At 51.6% G+C, this 15378-nt stretch overlaps 2 protein-coding genes across 2 annotated transcripts in view; both read right to left on the bottom strand.

The window, feature by feature from the left end:
• Positions 1-15378, bottom strand: part of DTNB (dystrobrevin beta) — a 648286-nt gene that overhangs the window by 569018 nt on the left and 63890 nt on the right. The window lies entirely within an intron of this gene.
• Positions 1-15378, bottom strand: part of OTOF (otoferlin) — an 89717-nt gene that overhangs the window by 30518 nt on the left and 43821 nt on the right. The window contains exons 6-12 of the mRNA XM_068404963.1: positions 9094-9167; positions 5987-6113; positions 5624-5678; positions 3428-3559; positions 3237-3299; positions 2325-2409; positions 1151-1310 (exon numbers count right to left, since the gene is read on the bottom strand). Of these exons, the coding sequence (XP_068261064.1) occupies positions 1151-1310; positions 2325-2409; positions 3237-3299; positions 3428-3559; positions 5624-5678; positions 5987-6113; positions 9094-9167 (696 nt within the window). The remainder of the gene's footprint in view (positions 1-1150; positions 1311-2324; positions 2410-3236; positions 3300-3427; positions 3560-5623; positions 5679-5986; positions 6114-9093; positions 9168-15378) is intronic.

Raw genomic sequence — 15378 nt, 5'->3', positions numbered from 1 at the left:
TACCAAAGAGGGAGAAGCTGCCCCGCTTTCTGAGCACACGTTCTGTGGAGGTAGAAGGATGAGCATTTCTGCAGCCACACATTTTATTGCTGTTCTGTTTCTGCCCATCCTCCTCTTTTGGGGTGGGGAGTAGTGGTTTCATAAGCAAAATCTTAGAGGAGCCCCTGGGACAAAGTGCATTGCACTGAAGGGATGTAATTATTATTGTCAGTGGAGTCTAGGGAACAATTAAACTCAGCCTAATTTAGACATCTAAAGCAGGTCAGATGAATGGGATGTTAGAAGAAGGTACAAGGGGAGCTCCATCAAATTGGTTTTCTTGGCATATTTGGCTTTCCTCTTCTGGGGGAAGAAGTGAGAGTCATGGAGGATGCTGTGAACAAAACAATTTCTGGAGGAATTGTGGAGTTGGCAGTGAAAAAGTGGGACAATATCACCACTACAGCATAGAACGCCGACCCAAAATAGTTCAGGTGGTGCCTCGAGCCCACTGGTCCCCTGCAAGTCAAGACAGCTGCACTGGTATTTTGCTACTAGTCTGGGTTTCTGACTATGTGGTGAGAGGCTGTGAGGCAGACTTGAAAGCCTGTGGCTGCACTTGGAAATATTTAATTAGCTGGAACGGTTTTGGGGCTGGAACTAAGTTTTAAACTCTCCTGATTTTTCTTCCATGGCTTTTTAGGTGTTCTGGGGAGTCAAAGACCCCTGCCCACCCACGCAGCCTGGGAAACCTCATCCAGACATCCTTGCTCTGCCCCAGCAGTGAGTGATGAGACTATCCCATCCCATCCCATCCCATCCCATCCCATGGCCAACAGGAGCATTAGGTAATCAGTGAGGACATCAGGTTGGTTGGCATCAGGCTGGTGTTGATATAGAGAGCTCAACAACCAGCAGAGAGTCTCAACTGATAGAAATGACAAGTCTTGATATGACCTGGATTTTCACCAGTAATCTACCATGTGTTCTCTCTCTGAAAAGCAACTTATTGGTCCCTCTGGTTTCATTGGACAAGGTAGGTATGGGTACTAGAGGGGCTGTCAGCCTCATCTGGTGGGGATGCTGTCCTCATTGTAGGATCCAAGGTAAAGAGACATGAAAAGTCATTCCCCGAGGAAGTCTGCATGAAGCTGGCTCTGCAGATCCTTACCCTTCAATATCATCCTCCTCTGTCTCATTGGCTTTGTGCGGTGTCTTGATGTTGTCCCCTTTCCCCACCACAGCGATGTCACACTTGAGGTAACCTTTCAGCCCAGCAGTGAGATCCTCGGGGTCGGAAAGGATGGCCCATTTGTGGTAGAACTGGTGCTCTAGAAGCCAGGGAACAAGACAGTCATTTATCAGAACGAGACACAGCAATTACCGTGAGGACTGGAAACACCTTCCACTTGAGTTGGGGGACCTGCATATATGTGTCAGAGACATCTTCAGGTGTGAGGAATTCAGAGAGAAACCTGTGACAAAATCATTAGGATGATGTATCTCACGTTGAAGATGGAGAAGCAATGGGATGGAGTGTCTGAAGGGGTGTGGAGTCTCCATCACTAGAAGTCTTTAAGGTCTCAGGTGCCTTTTGGACGGTCTTAGAAAGACTTCATCCTTCTGTGGAGCAGAGAACCAGACTAGGTGCTCCCTTAAGGTCCCCCCCAGCATCATCTGCTGACCACCCCTCAAGTGCAGACTCTGGAGGCTTCATTTACATCTTAGCTCTCAGGCTTGTTTATAGAGGCAGAGTGCTTCAACAGGAGTGACAGGGGGGCAAGGGAAGAAAACCCGCAGTGGTTTTCACAGAATCACAGAATCAATGAGGTTGGAAGAGCCCTCTGGGATCATCGAGCCCAACCATTGCACTGACACCACCATGGCAACTAGACCAGGGCACTAAGTGCCATGTCCAGGCTTTTCTTAGACACCTCCAGAGATGGTGACTCTACCACCTCCCTGGGCAGCCCCTTCCAATGGCTAATGACCCTTGCTGAGAAGAAATGCTTCCTAATGTCCAACCTGAACCTCCCCTGACCAAGCTTGAGGCTGTGTCCTCTTGTCCTATCCCTAGTTGCCTGGGAGAAGAGACCAACTCCCACTCCACTACAACCTCCCTTCAGGTAGTTGTAGACTGCAATAAGGTCAAAAATCTTATTTCAAGATAGGACACACAGCCTTCTCCAGAGGTGCTGAGTGCTCTTTCCTGACCACAGAGGGAGCCCAGGTGACTTGTTTATCTCTAGGATACTAACATTTAAGTTAGAGAAGTATCACCCAAGGACATGTGTTCAATGGTGCAGGTGGGCACGTAGGACGGGTTGCAAACAGTGTTTACATACCAGGCTGAGTATAAACAGTTCCAACGTCCATCTTGAAGGAGCCCACCAAAGTCCCACTGCGCAAGAGGTTTTTTGAGTGGATCACCTGGAAATCGAGAGGGGAAAAACACGTCAGACTCTTTTTTCCATGCCCTGGGAGCCATAAGGCTCCTTCCAGAGGTGTTCGGTGTCGGAAAAGGAGCTGATGCATTTTCCTTGGTCTGTGTAAGGACACTAAGAGGCATGGTGGGGTTGGCAGCTCTTGCTGAGCAGTCTTGTGAGCAAGTGTATACTTGGGCTGAACAGAAAAAAATGCAAAGAAATTAATCTTTGAAACAAGATGCATTTTTTTCCAGCCTCTATGGCAACAAACACTGGGATGCTTGAAATCTATGGTCTAATTCCCATTGTGGGAGAAACTGTACAGCCATGGGATAGATATGGATGCTCCTAATTAGCGTGCTTTGGTCAGTGAATCTGCAAATCTCAGTCATCGCCCTCCTCCGTGGCTGTGGGGAGGGCTGTGGGCTCTGCTTTGCTCTCAGCATCTGCAGTCCTGAATTTCCACAATAGCTCTGCCACTCTCATGCCTCAGGAGATCCTCTGGCAAGCTCGGAAAGGTCTTGCTTCTCCCCAAGCCTCAACACATCCCAAGACCGGTTTAGTTCTGCCTGGTTCTGAAATACCAGAGATCAACCACGGAGGGAGATAGTGACTGCAGGCGTGGAGCTGTGTGGCCCCAGCGATGAAGATCAGCGAGAAAAAGAGGGACTGGGGGTCTACAAAAGAGGTGAGGCTTGTAGGACCGAACACCTCGGCTCCTGTTGGGTGTCTCACATCAAGGACCTCTAATCCATCCCCAGTGCATATGCAAAATGAGCTGATTTCTTCCAAAGCCCCATGAAAAGGGTGAACACAACCATGCTCACTTACGGACAGCTTGATGATCTTGTCGAACATGACGTCTGGGGGGACGTGGAAATCGAAGACGAAGTACTGAGGTGAGGTGACAGAAGAAAAAAAGAAAAAAACCCCAAGTGACAAGAAATAACATTCGATTGACTAATGGCAACGTAGACCCCGAGGAGCAGGTAGCCACGAGTATCACTGGAGGACAGACCCACCTCATTGTAGTAAGGACAATTGGTTGATTCCTTCATGGATGTGTATTTCTTTTCCTCTCCAACCTCCACGCAGACCACAGGGTCCATGTTGAGCCCAACCAGCTGCCGGGCCTCGATGATGGTGATGCTGACCTGGAGAGAGGGATTCATGCACCTTCACCTCTTGAGAGCAGCATCAGATGCTGCTCGCTGCCTTAACCCATCTCCCCATCTCTCCTTTTTGAGGCATTTTCAGTGCAGTGGTGGCAGCTCTGGGGTCTACTTGTCACACCAAAGACACCAGGCTGCTCAGAAAAGCCTGAGCAAGCTGCAACGTGGTGTGGGATGCAGGAGACCTCAGGCATCCCTGTCGCTTCAGCCCCAGAGCATGGGTGGCTTCACGCAAGGTGTGAAGTCAAATGGATTTAGCTAAGCTGTGGGAGCAGAGGCTCGGTTGGTGAGACCCCAGCTGGCTTCACTTGCTTCTGCTAAGAAACACAAAGGCATGGTCATTGTAGGTCCCTTCCAATGGAAATATTCTATTCTACTCTACTCTTTATAATTTCTGGAGTATTCCCCACCATGTCATGGTTCAACCCTCCTATATGCACGTATACAAACATGCCATTTTATTTAAATTAAGTACTCCTATATGTGGTAGATGAAAAATCAACTACTTTCAATAGAATATGAGCAAAGCATCCAGATGAAACGTTTGCGTGTTATTTACGACACAGACATTTGTCATTCACAGAATCAATAAGGCTGGAAGAGCCCTCTGGGCTCATCGAGTCCAACCATTGCCCTGACACCACCATGTCAACTAGACCAGGGCACTAAGTGCCATGTCCAGGCTTTTCTTAAACCCCTCCACAGATGGTGACTCCACCACCTTTCAATCCACCTTGTGACATTAAATTAATATTAGGGATTCAGATTGTATCTAAATTCCTTCCTTGTGATATTAAATTCACATTAGGAATTCCTGCTTAGATCATACCTAAATTTCTTAATTTAAATAAAAAACATAAGGTGTAATTCCATGCAGGTAACAAATCTTTTCAATTTCCAGCAGTCATTTTTCTAGAGTCATCTCTTTAAAGTCTATCACAAGTTGGTGGTAGGACAGGTAACCTCCAGGCTTCAATACCCTGTAAGCCTCACAACTTGGTCTGCAGCAGATGCTACAAACGTTCTGCAATAAATCTCTAACAAAAATCATTATTTGCATTGTTCTGAGAAATCCCCAGGAAGGTGTTGCTGTGCTGAGAGGTGAGGACATGAAGCTCAATCGCTGCTGAATCAGCACGACTTGGAGAAAATGGGAAGAGGAGCCCATTTATGAATGATGCTGGCACCAACTAGTAAAAGAAAGGGGAGCAGCATTGATCATCTGAGTCCTGGGAAATGAAATGTGTGGTTCTTCTAACTCTAAGTTCTTAGCCTGGAGAAGAGGAGGCTCAGAGGTGACCTTAGTGCAGTCTACAACTACCTGAAGGGAGGGTGTAGTGAAGTGGGAGTCGGCCTCTTCTCCCAGGCAACCAGTGATAGGACAAGAGGACACAGCCTCAAGCTTGGCCAGGGGAGGGTCAGGTTGGACATCAGGAAGCATTTCTTCTGAGCAAGGGTCATTAGGCATTGGAAGGGGCTGCCCAGGGAGGTGGTGGAGTCCCCATCTCTGGAGGGGTTTAAGAAAAGCCTGGCCATGGCACTTAGTGCCCTGGTCTAGTTGCCATGGTGGTGTCAGGGCAATGGTTGGACTCGATGATCCCAGAGGGTTCTTCCAACCTCATTGATTCTGTGATGGACAGAAAAACTAATTAATTACTTCATCTTGAGTTTATCACTTGACCACTGAAACGCCAGCTCTTGGGAAGTCGTGCTTTGTGAGTGCGGTGCGTTGACACCCAGTGTGAGCTCGCACCCTGCAACGCCCTGCCATCGTCTGTGGTCTGCTGCACGGGGAGGATGCTCAGCCTCAAGTGGCTGCTGGTCCTTCCTCCTGGTCCCAGAGCTGTCCCACAGACAGGTGGGGACACACACTGGAACAAGGAGGTTCAGCTCTTCAGGCAACTGCTCTGCTGACATTGGCAGTCCAAGAAAGTTGGAAAGGAAAGCTCTCAGACTGTCTTTTCCTCCCCCTGCAAAACAGTCTCCTTCCCAGCCCGGGCTGTGACCCCCGTGAGCTGAGGTTGGGGGCACAACGTCGTCACCCACCTGGTAATCCATTGGCCTCCCAGCACTCGGCTCCATTTTGATGTCAGGCTTGGACCTTTGGAGGGGAACAGAAGAAACCCTCAGTCAAACCACAGACAAACTCACTGCTTGCTGTGACAGAGCATTTGCAAGGTGACCCCTTGAAGCTCCTGCCCTCCTTGAATCTGAGCAATATAAACCCTGGGGGCTGTGAGATCCCACAACACTGGTGCTCCTTGGAGCAGGAGAGATTTCCAAAAAACCACCAGTTGCATGGGGCAATGGGATTTCCAACACACCCCATCTCAGGGGACACGTGGTTGTGGGGTGTGTGCCAGCGTGCCCTCACCTCCTGGCTTGCACAAGCTCACATCTGGCCCTCACCTCTTATTCGAGACATTGGTGGTGACAGCTGTGACAGAGGCCAAGGAGATGGTGTCTGGTTCCAGTCCATATCCCTGTCTCATGGCTTTTCGGTCCAGGTCTTCTGCCTCCAAAACAGCGGGTTCATCTGCATAAAGGAGACAAAAGAATGTCTCTTGTTGTTTCCACTCGGTGAATAATTAAAGGCCAAGAGAAAGGTAACCAATACGTCTTATCAACCTCACCTGATAATACAAAGAACAATGGTGACCAGGTCAGGTCACAGACAACCTGGTCTAAAAAGGGATTAAAAAAAGAGGTATTGGCTCCTGTGACACATGATTCCACCTGGGCAGCACGCCTGTGGGTGGTTTTGTGAAGGCAAAAAGAAAACAGAAAATGACAAACACCCCAGACTTCAGGGGGTGAAAGAGCACTTGAGCAAGTGTTGCAGCTCCAACTACCAGAAGAGCAGTTGCAAAGACAACCAACTCTCTAGCTTTGGGGTAGAGAGGTCTGAAAAAAACAGGAGAAAGGGGTTATTTCCCAAGAAGAAAAATTGCTTCAGGGAGGGTCAAGACCCCAGATCCCACTGGCTGTGTTGATCACTGGTTTGTGTTTCACAGAATCACAGAATCAATGAGGTTGGCAGAGCCCTCTGGGATCATCGAGTCCAACCATTGCCCTGACACCACCATGTCAACTAGACCATGACACTAAGTGCCATGTCCAGGCTTTTCTTAAACCCCTCCAGAGATGGTGACTCCACCACCTCCCTGGGCAGCCCCTTCCAATGGCTAATGACCCCTGCTGAGAAGAAATGCTTCCTAAAAGCTTCTTCTATTGGAAGAAGCTGCTGAGATACTCCTTTCCCATGCACAATTCGTGTGCATGTCAGGCCTGCCCCTCCTGCCTTTGCTCTGGTCAAGAAATGACCAGAAATCAGGTTTTTTACCATAGTCTGGCCTGGTTTTGTGAGATAAGATGGGTTTCAGCTGAAGCGAGGGAGATCTAGGCTGGGTGTTAGGAAAAGCACTCTGTCAGGGTGGAGAGAGACACACTGCTGCAGGTTGGTTGGGGAAAGGGTGTCCTCAACTCAACTGGGAGTTTTTGAGATTGAATCAGAGCCACACCAGCTGGGAAGGACCTAAGGAGGTTCGATCCTGCCACGTGTGGGTGGGTGGACAGACTCGCACCCTCCCAGCTTGGTTTTTGGTGATTCAGTGGGTCTGTTTGACCCGAGCAGGACAAGCAATCTGGACGGGAGGAAAGCAGACCATGGCACAAGAGGGATGCTGGCTTGGCCAATGGGCAGAGGGTGCAACCCATCCCATCACCAGCTGGCCAGACCAAGGGTAGGAATCACAACTGAGACAGCGCTGAGGCTGAGAGAGGAGGGTGGTGGTAAGAGAGCAGAGCCCTGGTGAGGTGTATGAAAGCCAGAGGTACCTGGGGAAGTTGGAAGAAGGAGCCCCAGGGCTGTGCAGCACTGACCACTGACACTGTTGAGGTGTTGGAATGAGTCCAGAGGAGGGCGACCAAGCTGGTGAAGGGTCTGGAGGGTCTGACCTACGAGGAACGGCTGAGGGAGCTGGGGGTGTTTAGCCTGGAGAAGAGGAGGCTCAGAGGTGACCTTAGTGCAGTCTACAACTACCTGAAGGGAGGTTGTAGCACAGTGGGAGTCGGCCTCTTCTCCCAGGCAACTAGTGATAGGACAAGAGGACACAGCCTCAAGCTTGGCCAGGGGAGGGTCAGGTTGGCCATTAGGAAGCATTTCTTCTCAGCAAGGGTCATTAGCCATTGGAAGGGGCTGCCCAGGGAGGTGGTGGAGTCCCCATCTCTGGAGGGGTTTAAGAAAAGCCTGGCCATGGCACTTAGTGCCATGGTCTAGTTGCCATGGTGGTGTCAGGGCAATGGTTGGACTCGATGATCCCAGAGGGCTCTTCCAACCTCATTGATTCTGGGATTCTGTGACCACGCCATGCAATAGAGCAGCTGTGTTGCAACCACTCCTGACCATGGGTAAATCCCGATCTGTGAAGACACTCTACTATCTGACTGTGCGCCCTGTCCCTGCCTTTGCATCCCAGCTGCTTTCCCCATGGTCTCAGTGTGTCATGGTCAACACTGAGATGAATGCCCAGGTGCTGGGGAGAGAGGGAGGCCACCCAGATTTCAACGCCATGCCTTTCCACAGGCTGCCAACACCTCTACCTACGCTGGGGTCTCCCAGGCCAAATTCCCCTTTTCCTATCCTCAAACTTGGCAGAACAACAGTGGAGATTTGCCCAGAAATGCCATCTAAAGCCATGCTTTGCCTTTGTCTGCAAACACGCATTCCCTCATTTCTTAGCCGTTGAAACCCAATCCTTTGGTCTCAATGGAAACAACAACGAATTTTCCAGAAAGGTGTCTGATTTCGGCGCCGCCATGGTGCCAAGCCAGCGGACAGGCAGCCTCGCAGGAAGGTGCAAGGGCTAAATCCTGCTTTGCATTGTCACCTTTGCAAATCATCCCTAAAAACAAGCTGGAAGCTGCCTGCACAAATCCCAGGTGTTGTCACAGGTGGGATAAGACAAGGTGGGTGATCCCTGGCCAAGACTTCAGTGGGAGCCTCTCTCCATTAGTCCCTACTTCCCATTTCCCCATGGAGGCCCCATCTCCAGCTCTCCTCCCCAGCACCCAACCCTCATGTCTAATCCCTGAGTTACTGACTGGCTGTGGCTGATGAGAGCCACTTTGGGGACAGACTTTTTAGCAGGGCCTGTAGCGACAGGACAAGGGGTGATGGGTTTAAACTCACAGAGAGGAGATCCAGACTAGAGAGAGGGAAGAAATTGTTGATGCTGAGGGTGGTGAGACACTGGCCCAGGCTGCCCAGAGAGGTGGGAGATGCCCCATCCCTGGCAACATTCAAGGCCAGGTTGGATGGAGCTCTGAGCAACCTGATCGAGTTGAAGGTGTCCCTGCTCATGGCAGGGGGTTGGACTAGATGGTCTTTAAGGGTCCCTTCCCACCCAAACCATCCTGTGATTCTGTGGGGTCTCTCGGGTGCTTTCCTGGCGTGTGGAGAATGGCGAAAAAGCAGCACTGGAGCAGGGGACAACCTCATCCCAGGAACAACTTACCTTGCTTCCGATGGTCATCCTTTGATGGACGCATCTTGCCAAGCTTCATGGCTGAAAAAACTCCTTTCCCGGCTCTGGAAGAAGAGAGGATGAAAAAAATCCAAACCATAAATTACTGTATTTTTAGTGCAGTTTTATGGGATTTGGGGGTGGGAACAGGAGCCTTTCACAGCTCAAAAGCAAGAGAGGAAAGAGCTGAAAGACCAAGCAGGGGCTGCTGCAAACACCACAGGGCAGCTAAACACACTACCTTTGAGTCTGGGGTCTCATTTTTTTCCTCAGGGAATGCCTCAACTTGGGATCAAACACAAGGCTGGAGCACAGCTTCAACAGCCAACAAACTCTTCCTCCTGACCTGTTTGTGCAATTGCTCCCCAGTTATCTAAAACCATTAACTAAAAATTAAAATTTCAGTAGATGATAGGATTTCTGCACTGCCAACTGGATTGTCATCAAATTTGGATCAACCAGATCATAGAATCATTGAATCATTCTGGTTGGAGAAGACCTTTAAGATCATCAAGTCCAACCGTTACCCCAGCACTGCCAAGGCCACCACCAACCCATGTCCCTCAGCACCACATCTACTAAATGGGCAGAGATTATTAAAGACAATAAGAGCCTTGCAGAGATTTTCAGGAGCCTGTTCGCTGTTATTTGGAGGTAAGTCCACGCTGCTGTGGCAAAGAGGTGGGAGGTTCTGGGTTACCCTGGTGAAAGTTATGGTGTCTGGATGTGATGTGGATTTTTAGCCTGAAGATTCAGCTGAAAAACCTCAGTAGGAAAAAAAAACTCCATAATAGCTGCAAAACTGAAACCAGCAAGAAGCACAAGTGAGAGCGTGTGATAACCCTGTTCAAATCATAGAATCACAGACTGGTTTGGGTTGGAAGGGACCTTAAAGCCCATCCAGCTCCAACCCCCTGCCACGGGCAGGGACACCTTCCACCAGCCCAGGTTGCTCCAAGCCCCATCCAACCTGGCCTTGAACACTGCCAGGGAGGGGGCAGCCACAGCTTCTCTGGGCAACCTGGGCCAGGCTCTCACCACCCTCACAGCAAAGAATTTCTTCCTCAGATCTCATCTCAATCTCCCCTCTTTCACTTTAAAACCGTTCCCCCTCGTCCTGTCACTCCATGCCCTTGTAAAAAGCCCCTCTCCCGCTTTCCTGTAGCCCCTTCAGGTACTGGAAGGTGCTAGAAGGTCTCCCCGGAGCCTTCTCTTCTCCAGGCTAATATTAAAGAGTAAACAGCTGGAGAGAGACTTGAAGGCAATGGCCTGTGACTGTCCCAAAAGCAGAAGGTGGTGAAGCCAAAAGGGAATTCTTTTTATTGGAAAATTACCTCAAAGTGTTGCTCTTTGCAGAAACCTTGCAGGTTTGATGGACGTGTTCTTGGGCCAGCTTGGAAGCAAGGGGCAATCTCACCTCCAGCCTGGACCTCACCTCCAAGCTGGCTGCCAGGGCTCAGCACCAGCCCTGGATACAGGAGGATTGGGGTGCACTGCCCATAAGCCCAGCAACAGCACTGAAACTGCGGGATCCCCCAGTCTCAGCTTTGATCACATCTGGCTGGGGCCAAGGGATGAAGTTAGAATAGACCATCATAGACTATCACAAATCATTCGGGTTGGAAGAGCCCTCTGGGATCATCGAGTCCAACCATTGCCCTGACACCACCATGGCAACTAGACCAGGGCACTAAGTGCCATGGCCAGGCTTTTCTTAAACCCCTCCAGAGATGGTGACTCCACCACCTCCCTGGGCAGCCCCTTCCAATATCTAATGACCCTTGCTGAGAAGAAAAACATATGATACAGGAACTATTTCTAGCTGAGGTTTAATTTGGACTAAAGCAATGCTTGGGCCTCAAGGCAGTCTCTGGTAACTGTGATTAATTCATGGGATCCTCAGTGAAAGGGTGGTTTCTCAACGGATAAAAGGAGGAAAGCTGAGGGCTAGGTTTCCATATCTGTAATCCTGCCAGGGAACATCTGCCTCGAGGTGCTACGGGGGAAGTAACACTTCCAAGCTATTTGCAAACTCATTTTTTTTAGGAGCACATGCTGTAGTAACAGCTCAGGCTGTGAAACTCTGCTCCGAGAACACTCTCCACCACGAAGTGTCCTTCCAGCAGCTGTGGGAAATCCAGTAGACACACAGCCCCTCTGTAAGACAACACACCATTCCCTTCCCTTCTTTCCCATTAATTTCTTAAAAATGGAGGAAAAATAAAAAAAGTCCCACCAGTCAGTGATAAAATCACCGTATTTGTCCTGGCAATTTCCAAGGTTCCTTGGGAAGTCAACCAAAGCAAGCAACTGGTGATGGAGCCAGTAGGACCCTGCAGGGAAGACACTGGTAGTACTGGTCCTCTACCAGGACCCAAAATAACAAAGGTCCTTGCACGGGCACTGAGGATGTTTTGGGTCCTGCTTAGCACAGGATGCCCCGATCAGTAAAACGACCAAGCTGGTTTTGGGCTGTGTGGAACAAGGCTGGGATTAAGCACCTGGTCCAAGTAACATGCACTGAGACCCGTCCCAGCAGCACCAGCCCAACCCAGCTCCTTCCAGAGGGATGCACGTGGGAGCTGGTGTCACCCCCATCCCCTCCCAGAGCGACAAACCCTCACTGCCAGCTGAGCCTCAGGAACTGTGGTGGGGACGTTGGCTGTAGGAGCCTCTCACGTGTCCCCAAAGGCAATTTTAGTGCAGAAATGATCCCAGAAATGTGAAACAGTCCAACAGCCTCTAACACATCCATGAGATGAGCCTCAGCTCTAGCTGGTTCAGAGAGCAGTGTCCAGAGGGCAGAAGGTCCCTCGGTGGCATGAAACTTCAGGTGCTGTCCCCATGCCCACACCCCGGCCACATCTCCCTGCTGCTCTCCTCAGCCCCAGCTACAACATCTGGCGCTACCCCCTTCCTTCACCACTGCCCTTACTGGTATTATTACAGCGGACTGGAGCCCCAGGGAGGCAAATATCTAGGAAACCACGGAGTTTGGAGGTCATGAAGAAAAAAAACCCACACAAACAAGCAAAAAAAAAGAAAGAAAAAAGTGGATTTTGGCAGCATACTTGGTACGTGCTGAGGAGAAGGGAAGAAGCAAGCGAAGGATGAGGAAGGAGCCGTCCCAGATGCTTCAGAGGCTCATCCTTGTCCCCCAGCCCCTTCCCAAGCCCCCATCTGTCACCTTTTCCAAGCCAGGTGAGCACTGACACATCACACAACCCCCCCTTCCCATCAAAGCTACTACCTTTACTCGCCGGCCGTCCAGGACCTGGCTTCCCCCAGGAGGAGATGCTGGAAGAGCTCAGCCGAGACAGGAGAGCGGCCAGCGGCACGTCTAGGGTGGGGTGGCCATCCCGGTGGTGAGGGCAGAGCCGTGCCCCACATGCAGGTCAGGACCAAGCAGGGATGGGGACCCCAGCCAAGCTCCTCTCCGGGCACAGCAGGGGCTTTGTGGCATTAAACAAAGGTTGTGCCAACCCCACCGCTGCTCCTGCCAGGCGTCCGACGGCGCGGGTGGGGAGCTGGCGCTGGCGGAGAGCTGACACCGTCCCCACATGAATATTCCATGAGGGCCCGTGAACCTGAGCTGCTGACACAGGCTGCGTGGTGGCACCGAGAGCCCCTCCTTTGCCAGAGCCTGGCTTTAGCCTGGTTTCCTCAAGAACTGAGATGCTGGGAGGATGCTGCTGCCCGCCTGCCTGCTCCTCGCCAAACCACTGCAAGCTGCTGGCCCAGTGGAACCCAATTTGGCACCAGGGTCAAGACTGGGGTCCTGCAAGTTTGGGGGTGTAGGACCAAACACTTTGCCTCTGTTCCCAAATAGGGACAGGCCTCCGAGCAAGCTCAGACCTGTATTAGACACCAGAGTATCCACCCACCTCCACAGCACACTCCCCTCGGATTTTCTGATGTCTAATATGGGATTGAGCAGATGAATTATCTTCAGTTGATGGCAAAGCATCCTCTGTTGAGTTTGCTGCTCCCAGAAGCACAGAATCACAGAATCAATGAGGTTGGAAGAGCCCTCTGGGATCATCGAGTCCAACCATTGCCCTGACACCACCAAGGCAACTAGACCAGGGCACTAAGTGCCATGGCCAGGCTTTTCTTAAACCCCTCCAGAGATGGTGACTCCACCACCTCCCTGGGCAGCCCCTTCCAATGGCTAATGACCCTTGCTGAGAAGAAATGCTTCCTAATGTCCAACCTGAACCTCCCCTGGCCAAGCTTGAGGCTGTGTCCTCTTGTCCTAGCGCTGGTTGCGTGGGAGAAGAGGCCGACTCCCACTGCGCTACAACCTCCCTTCAGGTAGTTGTAGACTGCACTAAGGTCACCTCTGAGCCTCCTCTTCTCCAGGCTAAACACCCCCAGCTCCCTCAGCCGTTCCTCGGAGGTCAGACCCTCCAGACCCTTCACCAGCTTGGTCGCCCTCCTCTGCACTCGCTCCCACACAGGTGATGACCTGCACCCAGACCCTCTCCTGCCCTGAGCCCTGGCCAGGCTGCCCGTGCCCACGCTGGGAAACGCTTCCCCCAGCCAGGACCCATCCAAACCTGCTGGGAGCCAGGCTTCTCACAAGACTTCACAGTTCCCTTCCAGTGCTGCCAGGGACTGCTCCAAACCTGTCTTTTACATTTGGCTTTTGCTGTAGATAAATATTCCCTGCAGGCTCCAAAGCCTCTGGCCACACATCCAAGAGACCCAAGGTCCTCCAGGACCGACAGGCTGAGCTTTAGCGAAAGGGAGAGCACACCATGTGTGGGATCAGCCACGACACGAGCTAGGAAAGCTGGAAACAAAAAGGAGGAGAAGGAGCAGGGACAGCAAACCTACTTGTGCTCCTTCGTCTTCTCCTTGCCTTTGCTGGAGCCGGTGGCCATGCATCAAGGGAACAAAAGGCAGACAAGCTTCAGTGCACGTCAAGTGCTTTGAGTTGGAGCATAACACCAGAAGAGAACCACAGACTGGTTTGGGTTGGGAGGGACCTTAAAGCCCATCCAGTTCCAACCTCCTGCCACGGGCAGGGACACCTTCCACCAGACCAGGTTGCTCCAAGCCCCATCCAACCTGGCCTTGAACACTGCCAGGGAGGGGGCAGCCACAGCTTCTCTGGGCAACCTGGGCCAGGGTCTCACCACCCTCACAAGAGGCTGCTCTTCCCTCTGCAGCTTCCCTGCTCCTCACCAGTGCTCCAAGTGCCCCATCCCCAGGCTGCTGTCATGGGCAACCTTCTCAGCAGGGCTGACCCCAAACGCCCCTCTCCTGCCTACATCTGTGGTTTAGGTGGGTGACACCTCTGCGTGACCCTCAGCCACGCTAGGGGGGCTCAGGAGCACCACAGCTCCCCACACCAGGAGCTGAGGTGATGGGTGTTCACTGGGTGGGTGTGTAGGGCCAGTGAAGCAGCTGCAGCTGTGCATGCACACGAGTGGGTGGGCTGCAGGGGCAGGAGACAAGGCTGCTGCTCCTTTTTGGGAGAGGGGAAGGGTCTTCCTTATCCTCCCACAAAGGTATATTCATATCCTCCCTCCAGAGAGGACTCAGCTGGGCTGGATTGGGGGGTTCTCATCCCTGCCCAGACTGACACTCTGTCCTCCTGCCCTGGCACCATGCAAGGAACACCAACTCCTCAGCTCCCCGTTTCACTTGGCAGCCCCAGCTCTGTCTCTGCTCTCTGTCTTGTTTTCAAACCTGTTTTCCTTCTCTCACAGCTCCTACATCTCTCTTTGGATCCCACCTCCTTGTTTTCCTCCGCAGTCACTCTTTCTTCCCTGGCTCAGCTCCCTCATTGTGCATCAGCAAAGTGGGGAGGAGAAAGCAATTAACCAGCTCTGGAAGGTAATTAGGAGGGCTGGTTTTTAATTACAACTTGTTGCTCTGTTTACCCCCTGGCCATGCTTATGCTGGGGACATGGGGCAGGAGGGTCCATGCTTCAGGGCATGGACCTCTGGCTCCCTGTGCACTGAGCTGCTGGAAAACCACCCAAATAAAACCATTTTCGTTTCACAGAATCACAGAATCAATGAGGCTGGAAGAGCCCTCTGGGCTCATCGAGTCCAACCATTGCCCTGACACCACCATGGCAACTAGACCATGGCACTAAGTGCCATGTCCAGGCTTTTCTTAAACCCCTCCAGAGATGTTGACTCCACCACCTCCCTGGGCAGCCCCTTCCAATGGCTAATGACCCTTGCTGAGAAGAAATGCTTCCTAATGTCCAAGAAATGCCCACGAGGGGCCCAGCTCCTCATGGCTCAGCCCTGGGGAAG

The sequence above is a fragment of the Nyctibius grandis genome, chromosome 1 (assembly GCF_013368605.1).
Source record: "Nyctibius grandis isolate bNycGra1 chromosome 1, bNycGra1.pri, whole genome shotgun sequence".
Classification (NCBI taxonomy): Eukaryota; Metazoa; Chordata; class Aves; order Nyctibiiformes; family Nyctibiidae; genus Nyctibius; species Nyctibius grandis.
The sequence above is the reverse complement of the archived record's forward strand: the minus strand, read 5'-3'. Positions and strand labels throughout refer to the sequence as shown.